Here is a 20,585-nt window from a genome sequence, read left to right on the forward strand (position 1 = left end):
CCTGAGTTGTCACTCTCAACTATTTTTAGCAGTGGTAGGCATCCCTCTCCCCAGAAGAAACCTTATGCAGAGCCCCATAATACAGAGCTGGTTTGTTCCACCTGAAGTAGACTCAGAGTGGATCCTTTGGGCCTATGTGGAAAGCACAGGTGTTGCTCCCAGGAGGAAGGATTCTATACAGAGAGCTGCATAGAACCTTTGTGCAATGCCCACCCTGCACCCTCTCCCCACTTTGGCTACCGGCAAGATCTCTATGGTGGCTGGGTTTTGGTGGGTTCTAGTTCTATGCCTAGGTTAAGGCAAGGTCTCCTTGTTAAACAGGACTCGTCAGGACAGCAGAAGTTATTCCTTGGCACAAGTCCATCTCAGGACCCATCGTCCACATGGATTACTACAGTCCAAAGGCACCCGTCACCACCGTCAAGGAACGCAGTGTAGTGAGGGTGATCTGCATTCTCAGCCCAAGCAAGCTACATGGCACTGAGCACAGGCCACTATCTGTGAGCCTGCTTCCAGCCTCTCCCCTCCCCACTGCCTTCCAGGAGCCCCTCCCCAGTGAGACAGAGGAAGCAAAGGCAAGAGGGTGGCCAGAGGCTTTGGCAGGGTGACATTTATTTGCCAGGTTCAGCAGGCACAGTTAGCCCACTGATCTTCATACACCAGAGCAGACCCACAGGCATGCAGGGAGAAGGGCAAGACTGCCACCGGAGTGCCGAGCAAGGGCTGGGACCAGTGTGGCTGCCTGCCCAGGCTGTGGTGGGGTCTGACAAAGGGCACCTGCCAGGAGCCTCCATCAGGAAACTGGGGAGCCTTATTCCACTTCCTTATCCCAGCAAAGAAACTCAGCATGACTCAGGTGCACCTGGGCCTCTCTCTGAGCTCTGATAGAAGGGGAAGAGGGTCAGACATAAAGGGGGTTCCTCTCTCTATTTTGTTGTTGAAGTGGGAGAGAGGAAATCTGCCCGTGAAGGGCACACCCCCACATCAGACTGTGGGACCCTGCCAGGCAGCAGGCCTCCTGGGATGGAGTGGACTGTAAACTGCTCCAGAAGGTGGCCATATGGGAAGGGCCAGGGGATATGAGCCCTTCCTGTTTGGCTCATGGTAAGGACCCAGCTAGGCTGGTGCACTAGGTATTGGGCTTGCACTCTGTCCTCCCAGTTCTCATTGCCACATCTTAATTGCTCCTCCTTCCCCATACAGGCTCGTGGACTCAGGGCACAGGGAAACCCACTGCAGGACCCAGGAGGGTAGGAAATAGCACAAGGGTCTTGGGAGGGGCTTCCCAGGGACAAAGATGGAAGCTTCTACCCTCCTCATTCTTTTTCCCCTCTGAGGACCCCCACTGCTACCAAGCATGCCCCCAACCATATGACCAGTCTTGTCTTAAAGCATACTGCCCTAGATTTCTGCATTCTCTGTTCCAGCCTGTGCCCACTCCTACAGCAGCCCACATACCACAGGCACATACCTCCATGTGTAGAAGCCTAAGACCGCTGACAGGGCCTCGCTGGAGGACCAGCTCTCAGGGCAAGGCCACCCAAGTTTAGGGCCTGGGAGAGGATGGGACCTGCAGGGCCTGCCTGGGGGGATTGTGAGGCAAAAGAGGAAGGGGAGCAGGGACCTCCTGAGTATCCCTAGAGCAGCATCCCACAAGAAACAAAACCGGTGAAGCTAGCAAAAGACAGTAAAGCCACGAGGAATCCATGCAGGGGCTGGGGCCGGTCCTGCCTCTGGCTTGCTCTCCACTCACACACACACACACAGGAGAGATGAGACTGCTCTCCCGTGGCCCCCAGACACGCCCTACGCTGAGAGGCAGGGGCTGGGGGGAGCGAGGGCATCATGCCAGCGATTCTATATACAGTGAAAAGCCCCTCATCCACTCTCCCACCCTCCTGCCCTTCCCCGCCCCCCCACCAGCCTGCCCACTCAGCTGGTCTCCTCCCTCTGAGACCCAGCAGAGCCAGCAGCCTCTTCCCCTTTACTAGAGGGTGGAGCCTGGCCTGTTGCGCCCCCTGGGGCTATGCTGTCCGGCTGGGCCAAAGCCGGCTCAGGGGTGGCACTGCTTTGGCTGGTGGGCACAGTGCTCTCTTCTGCGGCTGGCGTGGCTCTCCCATCAGTGGCTGGAGTAGCACTCCTATCAGTGGCTGGTGTGACGCTTCCATCGGTGGCGGGGGTGACGCTCCCATCAGTGGCTGGGGTGACACTCCCATCAGTGGCTGGGGTGACGCTCCCATCTGTGGCTGGGGTGGCACTACGGTCTGCAGGGACTACATTATCACTCTTTGCAGCATCACCTGCTGTGGCTGAGGTGGCACTGCCCCCAAGAGCTGGGGCAGCTGCACTTGCAGCTGCGGCCCCACCTGCAGCCCCAGGAGTGGCAGTGTCTGTGGCTGGGGCGGCCGGGGCTGCAGTGGTGCCAGACTGCTCCGGCGCCCGGAGCCGCTTCATGAGAGTCGTCACTCGGACAGCTTTCTGAAAGGGGGACAGCGAGAGAGGTCAGAGTTAGGCTTGCAGACGATAAATCCATTCTTTGGCAAAGGCCAAGCCCGGGCCCTACCCCTGGTGCCCCTGGCTGCCTCTGATCACCCAGGGCTAGACACCCGACTGCTCGGCACACTCACTTCAGATAGTGGCTACAGCTCTGCTGTGGGTGCAGAAAAGCTGGTATGTGTGCAGGCAAGAGACTGTGGGTGCCAGAAGGAGCACTTGTGATCGTTCCAGGAAAGAGAGCCATCCAAGCCTTACCTTCCACTTAGCCCTGGCAAAGTTCTTTTCAATCTGGGCACAGACACCATCCTTGATGTTTTTATCAGAAGCAGCATTGCCAGAAATCCTGGAAAGGGTGCAAATGTGTCTGGATTGGAAGTGTGGCCTTAATGGAGGCTCTGCCCAGCCCTTTCCTTGTAAGATCCAGGGATTACCAAGCAGACCGTCTGGGCTCTGGCTGCTCCCTAACCCCCACCCAAGGCCTCTGGATGGGGCCTGTTGGTGTGAGGAGGACAGAGGCCTGGCCTCTCTGCTTAACTTCCTTGGGCCCTGCTCACCACTCATGGGAGATGGCCTCTTCTGCAGTGATCCGCTGGTCTTGCTCCACCTCCATCAGCCTTGTGACCAGGTCTTTGGCTGGGGACAAAGCCAGGGAGAGGCTAGGCATGGCACCATCTCACTGTCTAGAGGTGGTGGATGGGCTGGGGGGTAGGAGCAGAATCCGGCAGAGGAGGCTGAGAACAGGTCCCCCACACCAACCCTTCGCTGTCCCCGGACGCTGGGCACCTCCTCACCCGCCTGGGAGATGTCATCCCAGTACGGAGAGTCAAATTCATAGTCGCCAGCAAGGATCTTGCGGAAGAGGTTCTTGTCATGGTTCTCGTAGTCATCTTCCTCCACCTCCTCATAGAAAGGCGGGTTCCCTGAAAGCCTGCATAAGGGCCAAAGGGCAAGGTCACCCAGGAAGGCCAAGGGCACAGGCCCCCACGCCACCTGGCTGTAAGCCTCTGTTTGCCCATCCACTCACAGGATGTACATGATGACTCCAATGGCCCAGCAGTCCACAGGACGTCCATACCGCTGCCGGCCCACCACCTCTGGCGCTGCAAATACAATTCCAATCGGCTGGTCATTATCAGGCCTGCCAGGCCTGGTACCACTCACACCCACTCCCTGGAGACTTCCCTACCCCCTGCCCAGAGCCACTCTTTGAAGGCTGCATCCCACCCTGCCCCTTTCCCTCCTCTGCTTGCCCAGATACTCGGGGGTCCCACAGGGCTCCTTGATGAGGCCATTCTCTAGCTTAGCCAGGTGGAAGTCACTGATGACAATCTTTGAGTTCTTCAGCCTGTTGTAATAAACCAGGTTCTCCAGCTGCTCCGGCCAGGAATGGCATGTGGGTGAACAGAGAAACATCCCATGAGGAGAGGACCTCAGGGGCTAGACCAAGTCCCCAAAGTACTGCCCAGCCCAGCCCCCGGCCAGCTGCCAACTGACCCTCTGAGCAGGCTCCTGGCCTCACCTTGAGGTTCCTGTGCACGATCTTGAGTGAGTGCAGGTAGGCCACGGCCTCCAGCACCTGCCGCACCACATTGCTCGTGTCTCGTTCCGAGTAGTAGCCCTGGTCCAGGATCCAGTCAAACACCTCCCTCCCCGTGGCCCTGAGGGACACCAGCCCCTGAGCCCGGCGTGGGCAGGATTGGGGGTGGGGCAGGAGCCCTTGGGCAGGCTGCCCACACCGGGTAGCTGGCTGGCTGGGCAAGGCACAGGGACTGGGACCCCAAGGGTCCAAGCAGGGGGCTTTCCCTGGCTGTAGAGGATGGAGGAATCCTGGGACCCCAGGCCCACACTCACAGCTCCAGGAAGATGAAGTACTCCTTGCGGGTCACAAACACGTCCACCAGTTGTAAGATGTTGGGATGTTTCACCCTGGCAGCAGAAAGAAGAGCCAATAAGGGCGAGGCGAATCCCTAAGAGAGTGCTGCTGCTGCGGTGGGCCACAGCAGACTAACTGGCCAGAGGTCGTGCTGCTCGAGACCTCTGCCCTGCTGCCTCCCCGGCCCCCATCCTCCATCCCCAGGCCTCACACTTACATCTTTAGGATGCCTATCTCGTTCTTGGCCGCCTTCCGCACCTTGCGGCCATCTCGCTTCTGGAACTTCTTGCAGGTGTGCAGCTTGCCCGTTGTCTTGTCCTTGGCCCGGAAGATCTCACAGAACTCCTCACTGCAGTGACAGGCACCCACTTGGTCCTGGCCTCAGCTTGGGCTGCACGCCACTCCCTTTGCCCCAACGCTTGCACACCCACCCTTACCCACCAGACCAGCACTCACGTTTTGATGACCTGTCCCAAATCATATCTGTCAGTCACCTCCGACGGCTGGTTATAGTTCTTCTTGTCGCCCAGAGTCACACACCCAAACGGCATTGCCAGGCTCTGAGCTGCGGGCAGGATGGGGTCTGGCTCAGCTGTACCACTCCCCACTGCTCCCCATAACATAGAGGTCGCCCCTGGGAGACCCCAGCCTGGGTCAGGCCAAGCCAGGGGTGGAGTCTAGGGCAGGAAGAGCCAAGGGTGGTCAGACTCGGGTCCTACCTCCGCTTTTCTGGCTGCACCTCTAGCCACTCAGCTTGCCTACCTGAACTCCAACAGTTCCCGCTTATAAAAACAGTATTAAACTGATCTATCAGGGAATCACTTTGTAATATATACGCTGACAAGGGTGATTGAATGATTTCTTTACATTTCAGCTATTTTACAGACCAAGGGGGCTGTAACCACCCACCCCTCAGTCAGCGATCTCCGAAAGTCTGGAGATACCAGCGGTTGGCAAAGACCACAAGAAGAACTCGAGCACCGCTGGTGGAAGGCGAGTCTCCCTCCCCTTGGGAAAGCAGTTTGCTGAAACCAGGGACGTCAAACGTACCCTATGAATCAGCAATTGCACTGCTAAATATACGCCCAACAGAAATACATATATCTGGGCACCAGGGCACTCATACGAGAATGCTCACCATTGCAATATTCACAATTGCCAAAAACTAGAGACAGCCCAAATATCCATCAACCCGGTGACACTGCGTGTGGGCCAGGACACAGTCATACAACGGAGCATCACAGGACAGTGGAAGTGACAAAGCTATAGCGACTCTCACCCACAAGGTGAAGCTCACAGTGCTGAGTGACAAAGATACAAGTGGATACATATAGAGTGTGATTACATAATCTGGAATCAATATGTTATTACTTATAGAACCGACATGAAGCTCCGAACAAGCAGAACTAACCTGTGTTGTTTGAGGACATAAACATACCGGCAAAACTACAAAGAAAACTAGGAAATAAACACCACAAGTCCTTCTAAGAGAGAGAAAGGGGTTGTGATTGAGTCAGGATACCTGGGGGGATTCTGTTGAGCCTATTTCTGAACCAACATGATGGTTTTACAGCTTTACAATAATTTGTAAAAGTGTACATACAAGCTTTGGCACATTCCTAAATTTTCGTTATGTTTCTCGATAAAAAATGTTAATAAAAATACAGTTACCCAAACTAAAGAGTATTTGGTGGCTATTAAAAAGAATAAAGTAGATTGAGCCCTGGCTGGTGTGGCTCAGTGGGTTGGGGCGTCGTCCTGTGCATCGGAAGGTTGCGGGTTCAATCCCTGGTCAGGGCGCTCATGGGAGGCATCCAATTGATGTTTCTGTCTCACATCAATGTTTCTCTCTCTCTCTCCCCGCCTTGCACTCTCTCTAAAATCAATACACATATTTAAAAAATAAGGTAGACTGAAATCAGCTGCTGCAGACAGTCTCCGAGATACGTCGTGAAGTGAAAAAGCGAAGGACAGAATGGTGGGTAAAGGGTGCTGCTATTTGGCTAAATTTTAAAAATTTACCTGCCAGTTTATATAACCCTGTTTGGGGAGGACAACTAAGAAATTAAGGGTTCTCTTTGGGGGAAAGAGTTGGTGTCGGAAGGATAGGTTTATCTCTTTCATTCAACTCTCTGTCAGGGTTTTTACCATGATTATGTGGATTGATTTACTAACCACTGCATTCAGGCACTGTGCTTGGGGTGGGGGTGGGGGTCCTCAGAAGCAGAAACCCCGCCCAGGCAGAGAAGCGAGGAAAGACTGAGGAGGATTTGCCGGGAGGTTAAAGGCCTGGAAAAGGTCCAGAAAAGCAGCACAACCCCGCCTAGTGCCTCACTGCTGGCGCCCACAGGAGACCTGGGCACTTAGGTCCAAGGGAGAGGCCGCTGGCCAGGGGTGGGTGCTCCAGGCACAAGGGTGACCACATGCAGAGCTGACTGCAGTGCCTCTAGGCACTCTGGCACCTGGGGAACAGTGCCCCACAGGTCAGCCCAATAGCCACCTGCGGTGCTGGGTGGACTGACTCCATGACCCGACCCACTCATAGTCCTTGCTCAGAGGCAAACTTCGGGAGGAGAGCTGGAGACAGTGTTGGGACCTTTGCAGAACTGACCCAGAGTCTGCCTCCATAATGCCTGGTTGCTGGGACACTGGGGCTCCAGCAAGCTCTGCACCGAGGCTGCTTTCAACCAGCTTTGGCTCTGCTGGCTGCAAGTTACTGTCCCTCCACAGTGATCAGCCCTCGCTGCTCACAGGGCCTGGGCAGGGGCCTTGATGACCTAGATGCTCCCCTACCCGGAGCCACTCACAGCCACAGGGTAGTGGAGAAGGGAGGAAGTCACCACCAGAGGAAGGAGCTTGGGTTAGAGGGACTCTGCCAGCTAGGATCCAGGGCCAGGGCCCACACAAGCCCCACAGCCAGCCCTGGCTGCTGCTCCCTCCCTCCCTCCCAGGCAGAGGCCACCCACTTTTCAGGGGTCACAGTCCTGCAGGTTCTCCCTCCAGTTTGCCCTCAGCCTCAGGGAACAAATTCTATCATTCCCTCTTTTGGGTTGTTCGGGGCTCGGGGAATGCAAACGTATTTCATCAGCGTGATTCAAGGCAGGGCTTAAGCCATCTTGTGAGGTGCTGCAGAGGCGAACAAGAAAGGCTTTGAAGATCATCCCCGACTGCGTGTCTTTGCCACTGTGGTCGCAGCCCTTCTCCTGCGTCTGCGGGGAGGAGCATGGGGCTAGGATCCCACTCTCATAGCTGACAGCAGAGGCGTGGCCACCCATCCCTCTGCCCTAAATCAGGGTAGGGGCTGCATCAGTCCCTTTGGTGTTCCGAGGTCCCTTTCCCTGGCTGGGATCCGAGACCTTGAACTGGGTCCTGCAGCAACGCTGGGAGGGACTGTGTCCCAGCTCTGTGGCTTTGCCTAGACCATTCCCTCTGTCAGGAATGCCCTCCCTGCCCCTCCCCCCCCCCCCCCCGCCCCGTCTCACATCAGTATCCTATTTGTCATGCCAGAGTTATTTATAACATGAAAAAACTCAGCAACTACCTAAACATCCAACAACAGGTGACTCGCCAGCTCGACAGTGTCCACTCAATGGCACGAAGTGTGGGTACCGCCCATCTTGCCTCCCTGTGGAGCGGCCTCTACCTGAACTAGGTGCTGGCACCAGGGCCGAATCTCTTCTTTCGCTGCGATTTCTGACATAAGGTTGTTTGTGCAACAGATTGTCTAAAACAGTCCTGATGCTCCAGACTCAAAATGGCCCTTCAGAAATACCTTCCACAACTTCCACCTCCCCCCACCCCACTCCACAGCTCCCTGCTCTGACGCACCGCGTGGGAGGTTTTGTATATGCCTGTCCCTGATCTTGGCCCAGCTTTTGGCCATGCACTTGCACTTGTGCCCACAGGGATCCAGGGCTGCTCTTGAGGTCTGTCCCCACCACAGAAATCCGGCACTCTGCTCACGGTCACGTCAGCCTGAAGTCATGTCCTAAAGCCTCATGGGCAGAGCAGGGACAGACCCGCCAGCTCCCCCACCAAGGCTGCCCTGATCTCAGCCCACTGCGGCTTCTCCTCACCAGCCTAATTGTGCTCACTTGCTTCCACCCCCAACCTGGCCCCAGGATGATGAGAGAAGAAAGGGGGCCCTGCAGATTAGTGCCTTGGTCCCCTCCACCCCCACCACTCTACCATCTGCCACCCACTGCTGCTGCCTGGGAGGCTGCTGGTGCACACAGCCCCTGACACCTGTCTGCAGCAAGGTGGGGGGGGGGCGGTGCAGCCCCGAAGCCGGGAGGAACAGCCAAGACACAGCTTCAAAAACTGAAAGGCCAGGCAGAAAGGGGTTTGCATTTCGCACCCCCACAGCGCAGACAGCTCAGACTCAACACACAACAGTGGGGAGCTCTCCTTCCAGCGCCACAGAACCTGGGCTCTGCCTCAGGTCCACACTGGGATGGGGGGGAGCACAGGAGCCCCACAGCAGCCGTTTCCCTAGGCACGTGGCTTCTCCCAGAGCTCCCAGAATTCTCCCAAATTCTCTGCAGAGAAATTGAACGGTGTGCCCAGGGGATGCAGAGCCTGGCACTGCCGCTGCCCTCCTGCAGGCTCCAAGGGAGCCTGAGAGCCAAGCACTGCTCATTCTGACCCCTGGGCTCAGGCCATCAAGCCTTGGGCAACCCCGAGAAAGCCTCTGACAGCAGGTGCCCTGGTAATAAAAGGTCCCCTAGGGGCCCTACTGTAGACTAAGGCAAGTCTGGCCTAGGGGGAACCTGAGAGGGGCAGAGGCCAGCTCCAGAGGCCCAGAAGTCCCACAGGAGAGTCCTGTCCCCTCCTTTCCAGTAGGGTCAACCTGGTGCCGGCCCCAGCTTTCTTAGGCATACAGGAGTTTCCTGCCACCCTGTCCTCTGCCATGTGGGGTTCCACAGCTTACAGAAAACCTAGGAAGGCTCGGAGGGGCCAGGAGGCTTCGGCTGCCTCCCGACAACTGTGGACAACACCTCCCGATTTAGTGGCAGCTGTGAACACCAGCCTGCAGCACCCACTTCCCTTCCCTGCTCTCCTCCTCAGGGACTGGGGCTGGGTTTCCTGATGCAATGGACAAGCCTACCTAGGCCCAAGCCCTGCCTGGCCCACCGCTGAGGACTCACCCAAAGGACCGGGGGGACTGGAGACCTCATGCTCGGGGTCTGGCGTCAGGAGGCAGGGCCAAGCTTCTAACCCACCACCCAGCTGCTTCAGGGAATGAGCCAGGAGGGTCCTAGCTGTGCCTCAGGCTCTAGCTAAACCATTGCTCCTAGTCCCTGCCATGGACTCTCTCCCATCTAATGAGGGAATATGGAGAGAGGGGCATCTGCAGTCTCTGGGGTGTGCATATAGTCCTGCACTGCTTCTAGAAAGTTCAGTCCTCAACATGCAGCCAGAGCCAAGAGCCAACTGACCCTGCCCAGGAGTCTGGGGTCCCAATCTTTGAACCTCTGAAGGTAAAATCCACTGGGGACCCTGCCTCTTTGTGGGTGGTGGAGGGGAAATGCAGGGGAAAGCTCAGACAGCAAAGGGTTGCTATGGTGATGGAAGTTTTAAAACAAGGGGAAGGGGAGGAGGGAGGTGCTGGCCAAACCCCCTCTGCAAGAATTCCCTGAGGCTTTTGCCAGCTTCCTTCCCCATGGGTCCTGTGACCCTGGTTCCTATGAAGGATAGGGAGGTGGGGGGACTGAGAGACTTTAAAAAAGAGGGGGGGGCAAGGACACAGAGAGACAAAGGCACATCCTGCGATGGAGGGGAGCAAAGAGGCAGCCACAAGGATACAGGAGGGGAAGGTAGGCAGGCAGTTCTGAAGGGGCCTGTGGGTGCCAGCAGAGCCCTGAGGCCTTCATGGCCAAGTGCTCTGAACGCCTGGGCTAGGAACTGCCCTGGAGCCTGGCCCTTTAAGGCTGGCCCTCCTGCATGCCCCCCCCCTCCCCTGCACTTTACTTGATGTGGGAGGCACAGACTAAGCCTGGGGGAAAAGGCCAACTGTTGCCATCCCCTAAATCAAAGCAATCCCTCAGCCCCTCCCCCTGTCATCACCCGGGCTCAGGTCAGGCAGGCCTGCCACAGGGAAGGTGGAAACAAGCTTGGAGACCAGGCTGCTTCCCTTCCCAGCCCCTCCTCCCAGCTGGCCCAGCTCTGCCAGGACTCCCCTGCCACACAGCTCCCCCTTCTGCTCTGCTCTCCAGGCCTTGGGTCCCCAGGGCTCCTGTAGCATCTCAGCCTAATTCCCTGCCACCACTGTCCCCCTCCCAACAGTGCATCCTGTCAGGAGAGCCAGAAACAGCACCCTGAGCAACCTAGAAACAGGATGGCAACTGCACAGCCCCATCTCCCCTTGCCTCAGTTTCCCTAGAGAGAGATCGCAGACTCGGTGGCCTTCTTCCAGGGCAAGGACTGATCACCTACTAGAGAGTGGTGGCCAGGACATGGGCTGGAGAGGAGAGCAAGCAGCAGATAATGGGAGAGACAGCAGCCTATGGCACCTGGAGTCCACACCAAATACTCTTAAAAAAAAAACTGTGGGGGGGGGGTGAGGGGAGAGCCCTCCCCACCTCAGGGCCCAGGCTGACACTGAGAGAAGTGGGGACACCAGTAACCCCAGTTGAGGAAACTGGGGCCCAGGAAGTGGCTAAAGCTGACAGGAATCAGCTCGTGGTAGGGGGCAGCCAGGCCTCCGCAGGTGGTCCTGGGGGGGGTCTCAGAGCCTGGGTCTTGGAGAAAGGTGGCAGTACAGGGACTGGACTGCTGCAGACTGAGCTTTTGGTGAGGGACAGAAGGCCTGCTCCCTAAGAGGGAAGCTGGTGGAGCAGCCTCTGCCTAAGGGGGTGCGGACAAAAGCAGTTTGCAGAGCTATGGGGGCGCTGGGAGGGCCTAGGGTCTCTGCAGATGCTACAGGCTTGGGAAGGAAAACACCCCATCTTTCACTGTCCACCCTCCTTCACCGGGGGCTCTGCTTCCCACCGCGGTGCCACCCTGACCCCCTTCCCCAGTGCTGCTGGCTCGCCCCCGCTGGCACAGCAATACACATGCGGGAGGCACACGTGTGAGCACCAAGCCCCGCACCTCCCAGCAGAAACATGTGCGTCCCCCACCCCCATGACCCAGCGCTGGGTCGATGCCCTGAACCCCCGGCTAGGCCCCATGTTAAGGCTTGGGATCTAGATCTCGGCTAGGGGGCTGCTGGTCCCCAGGGGCTTGGAGCCCCTTCCCCGCTTGCAGCAGCCCCGCCCAGCCCCCTCCAGGTTGTCGTCCATAAAAAAACTCTCTGTTGTCATGGAAATTAGTGACTGCTTTGCGCGGGAGGGAGGGAGCCGGGGGCAGTTGGGAGGGCTGGAAGCTCTGGGAGTCAGGAGGGACCGCACAGCTCCCGGGCCCTACCCCAATGGGGCACCACGAATGTCTGAGGGTTAATGTTTTCAAAATTAGGAGCTTAGCGACACGTGGGGCGGGGAGTATACAAGGGGGGCGGGGGGCAGGTAGAGGTGATTCGCCTGCACCTGACTCAGATGCTTCCCCTGGGACCCCCCCCCCGCCCCCCCCCCCGCCACCGCAGCCGTCAGAGGTGACAGGGAACTTTAGCCCAACCCCTCACACCGACCCCCGTATCTGCAGAGCCCGCGTGCTCTGCCCCGGCCGAAGCCCCAAGCCTCGCGGGGATCCGCACACTCGGCGACCCGAACCTCGAACCAGAGACCCAATCCCCCAAGACCACAACATGCGTTCGGGGGGGGGCGCCCCCCGCCCGGCCCGTTCCGCACCTGCAGCGCCGGTCGATCACAGGGAGGACGCGATCGCGGGTTCAGCGGGGGCACCGAAGGCTCCAGGGGCGGCGGGCAGAATCTGCTCCGAGCACGCGGGGCAGACGCGGCGCCAGCTGCAGCCGCTCCGGCTCGCGAACCTCCAGCATCTCCCGCCGCTCGCCTGCATCACATTCGCACCCAGGGCCGGGGGCGGGCTGGGGGCGGGGCTTCCCTCAGCCGGCTCCGCCCCGCCCCTGGCGAAGCCTGTGGCCCGAACCCCACTCGAAGGCGAGCGGACAGGGGTGGCACTGGTCTGCCACCCCTTAGGCTCCCTTAGGCCCTCGAACTGACTGGGCAACAGGGGCTGGGGAGTAGGAGGTGTGTGGAACGCCTGAGTTCCGGAGCTGCACAGGACCCAGAGGGTGGAACCTGCTTGAAAGAACCAAGTGGGCAGTCGTTAAGGCAAGCGGCACTACAGGCTAGCATCCCCTAGCTAGGAGTAGTAAACAAACAGGGGGCGTGTGTGCACCCGCACACGCGCGCGCTCAACTGGCCAGTGAGGGCTCCAGACCACCGGAGGCAGAATCTCCTTCCCACCACAAACTCCACTCCTGCAAGGCCAAAGTCTTTGCCACCCTCAAGTCTGGGCCAGGGTGGCTGGCCCAGTCAGCCCTTCCTTTGTCACACTGAATTTCCCAAACTATAAGAGTCACCTACGGCATGGTGTGGAACCTGCTTTCTTCCCAGTTTTACCACCCGCAAACACTTCATGAGCCAAATCGCCATCCGTGGGTGCCCTGGGCTGGGATATGGCAATACAGACCTAGACCCTGCCCAGAGGGCAGCTGGAGATGGAAGCCAGGGCAGTGAAGCCCTACACCGCCTGCACTTCTCTGGCTGGGGGCTGACCAGACCTAGCCCCTCACTGGGGGAAGCTGAGAACCACCAGGCAGAAGCTCTAAAGGAAGGCTTTGGCCGTTTCTCTGTCCCTTGTCAGGGAGGTGCATGGACCCAATGCTTGCCCCTGTTCCCTCACAGGCCCAGAGGCCAGTATCTGAAGGACAGACTTAGGCTTGTCCCTGCCTGAATCTGGGCTCCACCCAGCCCAGCCCTCCCAGTGAGCCTTCTCACCCCATCCTGGGAGAGGTCCTCCCCAACCCTTGGCCAGGTTGAGTCTCCCCTGCATGACTCCCTGTGGCTGCTGACGGGAGTGGCTCCCCAAGTGCAGAAGTTGGGGCTGGGGTTGAAAAGCTAGCCTAAGCAATGACTGCTTAAACACAGCCCCTCAATATCTTCCTCCAGAGGGGATGTTGAGGAGCCCTTCACATCCCTCCCTGGCTTTGGCTGCCCTCTTCCAGGCCAGGCTGATGGCACGTCTGGGTGGTCTCAGTCACGGCACCAACCCCACCACTGAGAAGGAATCTTCTGGCAAGCTGGGCACATGTAGTGCAGAGCTTGCGTCTCATCTCGGCATGCTCCGCTCCTATCTGCAGAATGAATGAACGCCCTGGCACTCAGTCCTGCCTGCTGTCTGCCCCCCGTCCCTGACACAGTGGTTCTATGAGTTGTGTGGTGCAGCTGAGCAACAGCTGGCTGAGCCCCCATGTCACACGATTTCTTTCTTTCCCGACGGTTATGCACATCCAGGCACGAAGAAGCTGAGCTACAGAGAGGCTGCAATGGGGGATTTAGAGGCAGGGGAAGAGGTGACTTGCAAGAGCCCTGCCTGCTGTTGGCAGGGCTCCACCTCTTCTTGGTCCTGTGCACACTCCATGTGCCTGTGGATGACAGCACGTGGCAGGGTGTATGTGCACACGTGTGAGTGTGTCTGTGTGTGTGCACTCTTCTGCTAGAGGAGAAGGCAACAGCACTGCGTGTGCAGAGGTGCCCAGGGGCTCGTGTCTGCATTCTGTGTGCATCCAGGCGTGCTTGCTCGCACATGCTCACGGATGCAGTAGCTCGTCCCGGGAGACACTGGGCGCTGGAGACACTGGTGCCCTTCCTGAATGACACAAGCCTCAGGATTGTGGAGATTGAATTAGGGTGTGAGGACAGGACATGAGAAGAGGCTGGACCATGCGTGGGCGAGGGGCGGGGGCTGGGATGACCCTATGTTATTGGCTGTTTCTAGTCTCTACACTTAGGGCAGCCCCTAATTCGCACAGGGGTGCGTGTGTGTGCACGCACGTGGTGGGAAGGTGTAACCAGGTCTTTGTCTTTTCTGGAGAGGGCAACCTAAAGACAGAACCCAGGGTTGGGGTTGGGCCATAGTTTATCCCTCAAGCCTCCAGCCAGAACAGCGCAAGCAGGGTAAGGTAAGGCTTTGATCTTTAGGTGCCCTCCGGACAGGAAGTAATACCACCAGCCGAATGCCATCCTTCCAGCTTTGTCGGACCATGGGGCTGGGACCACAGGCCTTAATTCTACTTCTCTTACCTACAGAGCCAGACAAGGTCAGGAGCCATGGCTTCTGGCCAATGCCCTGGCCAGAGGAATGACAAGAGGCCCCAGCACAGAATAGAGTTTGGGACAAGAACAGGGGCAGTTGGCCTTGGCATCAGCATTGCCTGGTGGCCTCTAGGAGGATCTCCTGAGGTGGCGTGTCCCCTGGCCACCCTGTGAGCAAGAGCTGTCTGCGTTGGGAGGCTGAGCAGGAGAAGGGAGTCCGAAGTTGGCTGTTCTGCCTCTCACCTGAGCTAGATGTCAGAGAGGCAGGATAAAATGTGAACCTGCAGACCAGGCCAGAGTCCCATCTCCCAGTTCAGGTATACTGCCCCGCTCCTGCCCAGGAGCCAGGACTTATGTGCCCTGCTACCCCAACTTTCTGCTCCGGGGAACTGAAGGCCAGCACTCCTGCACCCTCACATTGTGTCTGGTGGATGGAAGCCCCTGCCTACCCAGCAGAGAGCTCCAGCCAAAGTTCAGATTTTAGGAGGTAACTGCGTCAAGGCTATCTCCCCCATAGAGCCCAGACTCTGACAGGGACTGTCCTTTGGGGGCAACAAATGCTCCAGGTCCCCAGCCATCTTTGGAGCTATTTGGCTGTCGTCTCTGTTGCTGGCCTCAGCCCCCTGTATAGGGCCCAGGATGGGGGAGGGCAAGCAGTCTTCTGAGCAGCTAGGGGAGGGGGCTGCCCCCCCCATCGTGACTCACTCCAGGCTGTGTGGGTTATTACATTATGTTTGAAATTGCCATGGCAACCAGCTGGCAATCAAATGTAATTGCACTTGTCGTCAGGGCAACGGGGCAAAACCCACAGCAACCACTCTCTGTGTTTGCCCTTGGGGTGCAGTAAAGGTCAGGTTAGACCAGGGCCAATGCCTAGGGGCTCTGGGGTGTTCTACAAAGGATAGAATTGCCGGGACCTGTGGAGCTCTGGCATGCAGAGGCTGGGTGTGCTCTTGGTGTGCCAAGGGCCCCATCCCTGACCCCATGCCGGGGCTGCTGCCCTTCCCACAGCGCCCTGGGCCTAAAACATGCCACAGTGCTCAAAGTAAGGAGAAGCAGAACTTTTATGTGCTCACAGGTGGTACTTGTAGATGGCCCATGGGCCCTCCTCCTCGTACTCACGGCGGCTGAGCCACAGGCTCTGGAAGGAGTCCCGGGATGCCATGATGGAGCCTCCAAGCCAGGCGGCAATTGCGCGGTGGGGAGAGCCCAACACAGTTGCCCCAGGTCCAAGGTCCTGTCTCAAGCGTTCAGGAAAGCCACTCAGCAGGGTGCTGCCACCCTCCAGCACCACATTGGCCAGCAGCTGCTCCTGCTGCTTAGCCTCCAGCCGGCTGATGCTTAGGAGGGCTAGTTGTGGGAGGCCTGGCTGGTTGAGGCCTAGCAGATTAGGCTGGAAGAGGGCCTCAGGGCAGCGGAAGCGCTCAGAGCCCAGTGTGATGACCTGCTTGTCTGGAAGCACGAAGTCCACCCCAGCCTGGGCTCGAGCCATCTCAGCTTTCATATCCAATGCCACATAGCAGCAGGCCTCTTTAATCTGGTTGACGAGCCCTTTCTCAGGTGGCGAGTGGCCGCCAGCCAGCAATAGCTGAGCCAGGTATTCAGTGAGGTCAACACCAGCCACATCCAGGCGGTAGGTGTCAAGTGGGGCCAGATCCCCTGTGAGGATGGGTGCCACATAGGAGGTGCCATGGCCACTGCCCAGCACCAACCCTGTGGTGCGCCCGTAAGCATAGAGCGCCAGCAGGGCCTGATGTGCTGTCTGCATGGCAGGCACGTGGAAACGCTCAAAGAGTATTTCAGCCACCTTTTCGCGGTTGGTGCGCGGTGAGATGGGCGAGTCGGCTACGAGGACAGCCAGCTCCTCGGGCTGCACACCCAGCCTGCAGTAGAACAGGTGCTGCCACAGCACCTCCAGTGCATCCCAGTCAGAGACCACCCCTCGATTCAGTACCGTGTAGGAGCCCTCTCTGTTCTCGGGCAGCGCGTACCTGGGCTGGTGCTGGACCGGCGGCTGCAGCGGCTGCACGCACGAGGGCACCACACTGAGGACGTGGTCCTCTCCGGTCAGTCCACATTTGGTGAAGCCTGTTCCTGTGTCAATCACTACAGCCGCCATGTCCTGATAAGGACCCAGAGAGTGGCGGCAGGGCACTGGGGACCGTACTGGCAGAGAATCTGTGGAGGACACCAGCTCATAGTAGGCCCCATGGAGTGGGCCAAGTTTTGTGACCACTGACGAGTCCATAATGTTCTCAGCTGTCCGCTTGAGCTGGGGACCCTGGGGCTCAGTGACCCCCGTGGCCATGGGCAAGACCCTGCAGTCAGGGCCAGGCACGGTGGACGTGATCAGGGAGAGCTGCTCCTCCGGGGCACTGTGAGAGCTGCCTGGTGGCCAGGATGAGCGCCGCTGTGTGCCAGAGCTTGGAGCCGCACCAATGTCCACATTTTCTCTGCTCACACAGACACGGGTCTTCTCAGGGGCCAGGGGCGCCCGAAGCGCCCCAACATGGGTGGGCAGTCCCAAGGCCTCCCCTTCCTGGCACAGCATGGAGGCCAGGCCAGCTTCCCTGATGGTCGGGGGGCCTTCAGAGAGGTTGGGCTCTGTGGATATGGGGAGTTCTTGGGGAAAGGGAGGCTGCCCAGTGAGAGAAAGCTGCCTGGGAAGAGCGGTCCCAGTGACAGGGAGCTTGTCGGGAAAGGGAGGCTGGTTAGTTGAGAGGGGTTGCTCAGCAGAGGCAGGCTGGCTAGTTGGAGGGAGTTGTCCAGAGAGGGGATGCTGCTCAGCTAGTGGGGGCCAACCACCGCAGGGGTCCTGCCTGGCGCCTTCAGCCTGAGGGTTGTCAGGGTGAGCAGCATGGACCTCTCTCCAGCTGTGTCTGCCAGTCTCTTCCGGGAGCAGGGGTCTGGGTGCCTCCTGGGGTGCAGCTGAAGGAGCAGGCTCTGGGGTTGGCTCTGAGTTCATCCACTGCAGTTTCTTGGCCTGGGCCATAGAGGTGTCCTGTATCCCGGAAGCATCCAGCGACCAGATGGTGTGACTAGATTCAGTTTTTTCAGCATTAGGTTTGGAGCAGCCAGGATCATGGACCTGGCTCAATATCCTCGTACCAAATTGGAGGGGCATCCGCAACGGAACAGGTCCAGTGAGCATCCCCACCCTGATGGGTGTCTCAGTACCAGGGGAGTCCAGGTGGAGCCTGGCCTCCTTGGGGACCAGGGCCACCTCTCGGTAGCTACCAGAAGAGAGGCTGGAGGGCACGGGGCTGGACAGCACTGACGAAATGGGCCAGAAGCTGGGGCGGTTGCTGTCAGGGGAGGTGATGGGTACAGCCACTGGCCAGGGGGATGGCGTATTTTCAGGGGCATAGATGGCTGGTTGTTTGGGCGTGAGGCCCACCAGTACTGCTCGTGAGCCCATGGGGTCATGGCACAGCTGTCCCATCTTGGTGTTGCCTGTGGCTACATCAAACACCAGCACTCGGTCTTCCAGGGTGTCCTGGAGCTGGCAGGCAGGAGCAGTGGAGGGGGTGATCTGCATAGCTTCATTGGGAGACTGGACTGGGGACTGCTTGTAGCAGGTGGCTTGGCAGACAGAGAGGGGCACACTGGAGCAGGTGTTGTTGCAAACTGTGAGGGGTTGCCCGTCTGACTGAGGGCTACAGGTGTGCTGGCTACTCCTCCAGCAGAACTTGGTGGTGCCCGGCCTTCCTGAGACTGGTGTTGGGCTGCCTGGCCTAGAGGTGCAGACGAGCGGCTTCTCAGGCTGCTGGGGTAACACCTGCCTTCCAGCAACCTGGAGTTCCTGGGCATGGCCGGGGGACTCTTTCTGAATGGGTCCTGGGGTGGGAAGCTTCTCCTGAGAACCGAAATTCACTCTGTCCTGGAAAGATGTGACCACATTGGGAGACTCCAAGAGGACTGAAAATTGGTTGCCATACTTCCCGAGTAGAGGGTCTTGGGACAAGCCCTTGGTGATGGAGATGCTACAGGCCAGATGGTCGGGGTTGCAGGTGTAAGGTTCAACTGCTGCTGGCTTTGGGGTTGTCCCCAGAGCTGGAGTGTTTGCCAGAGTTGAAGGTGGAGGAACATGAGCCAGGCACGGGCACTTGCTCTGGCCCTGATCTTGGGCTGCAGCCAGAAGAGAACCTTGGACTATAGCTGAGCCATCTTCCCCTGGAATGAAACAGGGTAGCCACTGGCTCGTCCTAATGCCCAAGGGAGCTATCTGGTCGGTGCTGCAGGGCCCTTTGCCCCAGCCTACAAGGACTTTAGCTGGAGGCTTGCCTGCCCTCGCACCTTGCACCTGAAGCCAGGAGCAGCCGAATCCATGCTGGACCACATCACTGGTACTGTCACTGTGCATGCTCAAGGGCAGGGCCAGGGTCCCATTCTCCATGATGAGATGCAACTGGGCTCCCACGATGGGGCTTGGTAACGGGCTAGTGGAGGAGAATCTCATGGCATCAGGGGAGGCCTGATCGTAGCCACACTGTGCACCAACCTCAGCAGGGTCCAGGAGTAGCTGGTAAATGGGCTCAGGGACATGGGCCTGGGAGGCCGGGCCACAGGACCCCTCAGTGATGGCCTCGGTGGGCAATGACAACCCCTGCCTAAGGTACATGGAGCCTGAGTTTGCCCATACTCCCTGGGACCTTCTGAGGCTACTCCCCAGCTGCTGGCTTCTGTCCGAGGGGTGGCCCCAGGGGCCCAATGGATCAGGGTCCCCCACCTTCTTGGTGACCTCCATAGTCCTGCTCCATGCCTCAGGTGCCCTGCCCCCACTGCATCGCCATGACAACCCCACACATCACAGCCCCCAGTGACCTGGGTGGGGGTGACAGTGTGTGGAGAACCAGGGGCCCCACCCAGGGAAGCTTGGGAGACAGAAAGGCCCAGTCAGCCCAGTAGAGCCTGCCAATCCCAGGCTGGCCTCCTGTCCCCTTACCAGCCAGGTGACCACTCTGCTCGGTCCGGCCCTAAAGTGAAGCAGTGCTCTGGGAGCAGGGAGGGTGGGCAGCGGAAGGCCAGGAGAGGAAGGTGGACAGGGGAGATGCTGAGGATGCCCCTGGGTTCCCAGTCTACCTCACATACCACACTTGGCTCTTTCCCCTCATTACCCATGTGGCAACTTGATACGAGGCCCTGACCCACGGAAGCAGTTCCAAATATGTGACATCAGGCCCTTTGTGGGGCCAAAGCCCCTTCACCACTCAGTACTGGGAGGCAGAGGAGGGTGAGGGGTCCAGGCTCAGACCCAAGCTCCCCTCCCCCAGGTTCTTCGGCTCCCACTCCAGGGACAGAAGCTCCTTGGCAATCTTTCTGCTCCAGATGGTTCTCCTCTGCCTGTGCCTCACAGAGCCCCCTCCCCAGAGCCACATGTCTTTGAAACCTAGGACTGGTGTCCCACAGAGGTGGGGATAGGGACTGTAGGGGTGGGGGCAGGGCCTTGGCTCAGAATTCTCAAGTCAGAAAGTTCTAGCTCTTGTCACATTGTGGCCAGAAGGGGGATAGAACACTGGGCATAGGGCTGGGCCACAGTGAACACAGGGCCAGCCAAGTGACAATTACAAGTTGGAGCACAGAGGGACATAGTGGCTCCAGGGCTGGTACACAGTGGGGCACAGGGAAGACACACAGTAGGCACAGCTGCATGTACAGTGAAGACCAGTCAGATGAAGGACTGGACATCGGGTGGGCTCCTAGGAAATGTAAGCTATTAAACCAGGTGGGCAGTTCCACTCTCCATTTCGTAGATGGGCAGAGGGGCAGAGAGGGATGGGACCTGCCGAGACGACCAGCCCAGGCCCAGACCTGCCCTGCAACCACAGAGGACAGGCCTGGGCAGCCGTCTGGCACATTGCTCACTGCCAAAGGCCTGGGACTGGAGGTGCTGACCTGGCGCTGGGTCAGGCCCTCCTCCGTGCCCCCAGCTGTGAGCTCTGGGCCTCTTGCCTCTGTCCTCCAGGCCAAGTCCTTTCAGGCCTCAGTCTTTCTGCCCA

General features: G+C 58.5%; 2 protein-coding genes across 2 annotated transcripts; both read right to left on the minus strand.

The window, feature by feature from the left end:
* Positions 1-278: 278 nt before the first annotated feature.
* CAMKV (CaM kinase like vesicle associated) lies at positions 279-12,314 on the minus strand. The gene is made up of 11 exons (XM_024565924.3): positions 12,157-12,314; positions 4,826-4,934; positions 4,587-4,718; positions 4,348-4,422; positions 4,016-4,154; positions 3,747-3,867; positions 3,521-3,596; positions 3,288-3,424; positions 3,051-3,129; positions 2,752-2,839; positions 279-2,478 (listed from the first exon to the last, which is right to left on the minus strand). The coding sequence occupies exons 2-11, from the start codon at positions 4,918-4,920 to the stop codon at positions 1,933-1,935; spliced, it is 1,488 nt and encodes a 495-aa protein (XP_024421692.2). The 5' UTR covers positions 4,921-4,934; positions 12,157-12,314; the 3' UTR covers positions 279-1,932.
* Positions 12,315-15,658: 3,344 nt separating this feature from the next.
* On the minus strand, positions 15,659-19,333 carry LOC112309777 (uncharacterized). Its single transcript, XM_024565982.2, has one exon. It carries the CDS (start codon positions 19,331-19,333, stop codon positions 15,659-15,661), a length of 3,675 nt encoding a protein of 1,224 aa, XP_024421750.2.
* Positions 19,334-20,585: the final 1,252 nt, after the last annotated feature.

The sequence above is a fragment of the Desmodus rotundus genome, chromosome 8, assembly GCF_022682495.2.
Source record: "Desmodus rotundus isolate HL8 chromosome 8, HLdesRot8A.1, whole genome shotgun sequence".
NCBI lineage: Eukaryota > Metazoa > Chordata > Mammalia > Chiroptera > Phyllostomidae > Desmodus > Desmodus rotundus.

Bases quoted from the DNA above. Each gene is read 5' to 3' on its own strand.
- CAMKV (XM_024565924.3), bottom strand. From the start codon at position 4,920: ATGCCGTTTGGGTGTGTGACTCTGGGCGACAAGAAGAACTATAACCAG. The intron at 3,868-4,015 runs GTGAGGCCAGGA...TGGCCGGAGCAG, and splicing joins TCGTGCACAGGAACCTCAAG to CTGGAGAACCTGGTTTATTA. The intron at 3,425-3,520 runs GTGAGTGGATGG...GCCCTTATGCAG, and splicing joins GGAGTCATCATGTACATCCT to GCTTTCAGGGAACCCGCCTT.
- LOC112309777 (XM_024565982.2), bottom strand. From the start codon at position 19,333: ATGGAGGTCACCAAGAAGGTGGGGGACCCTGATCCATTGGGCCCCTGG.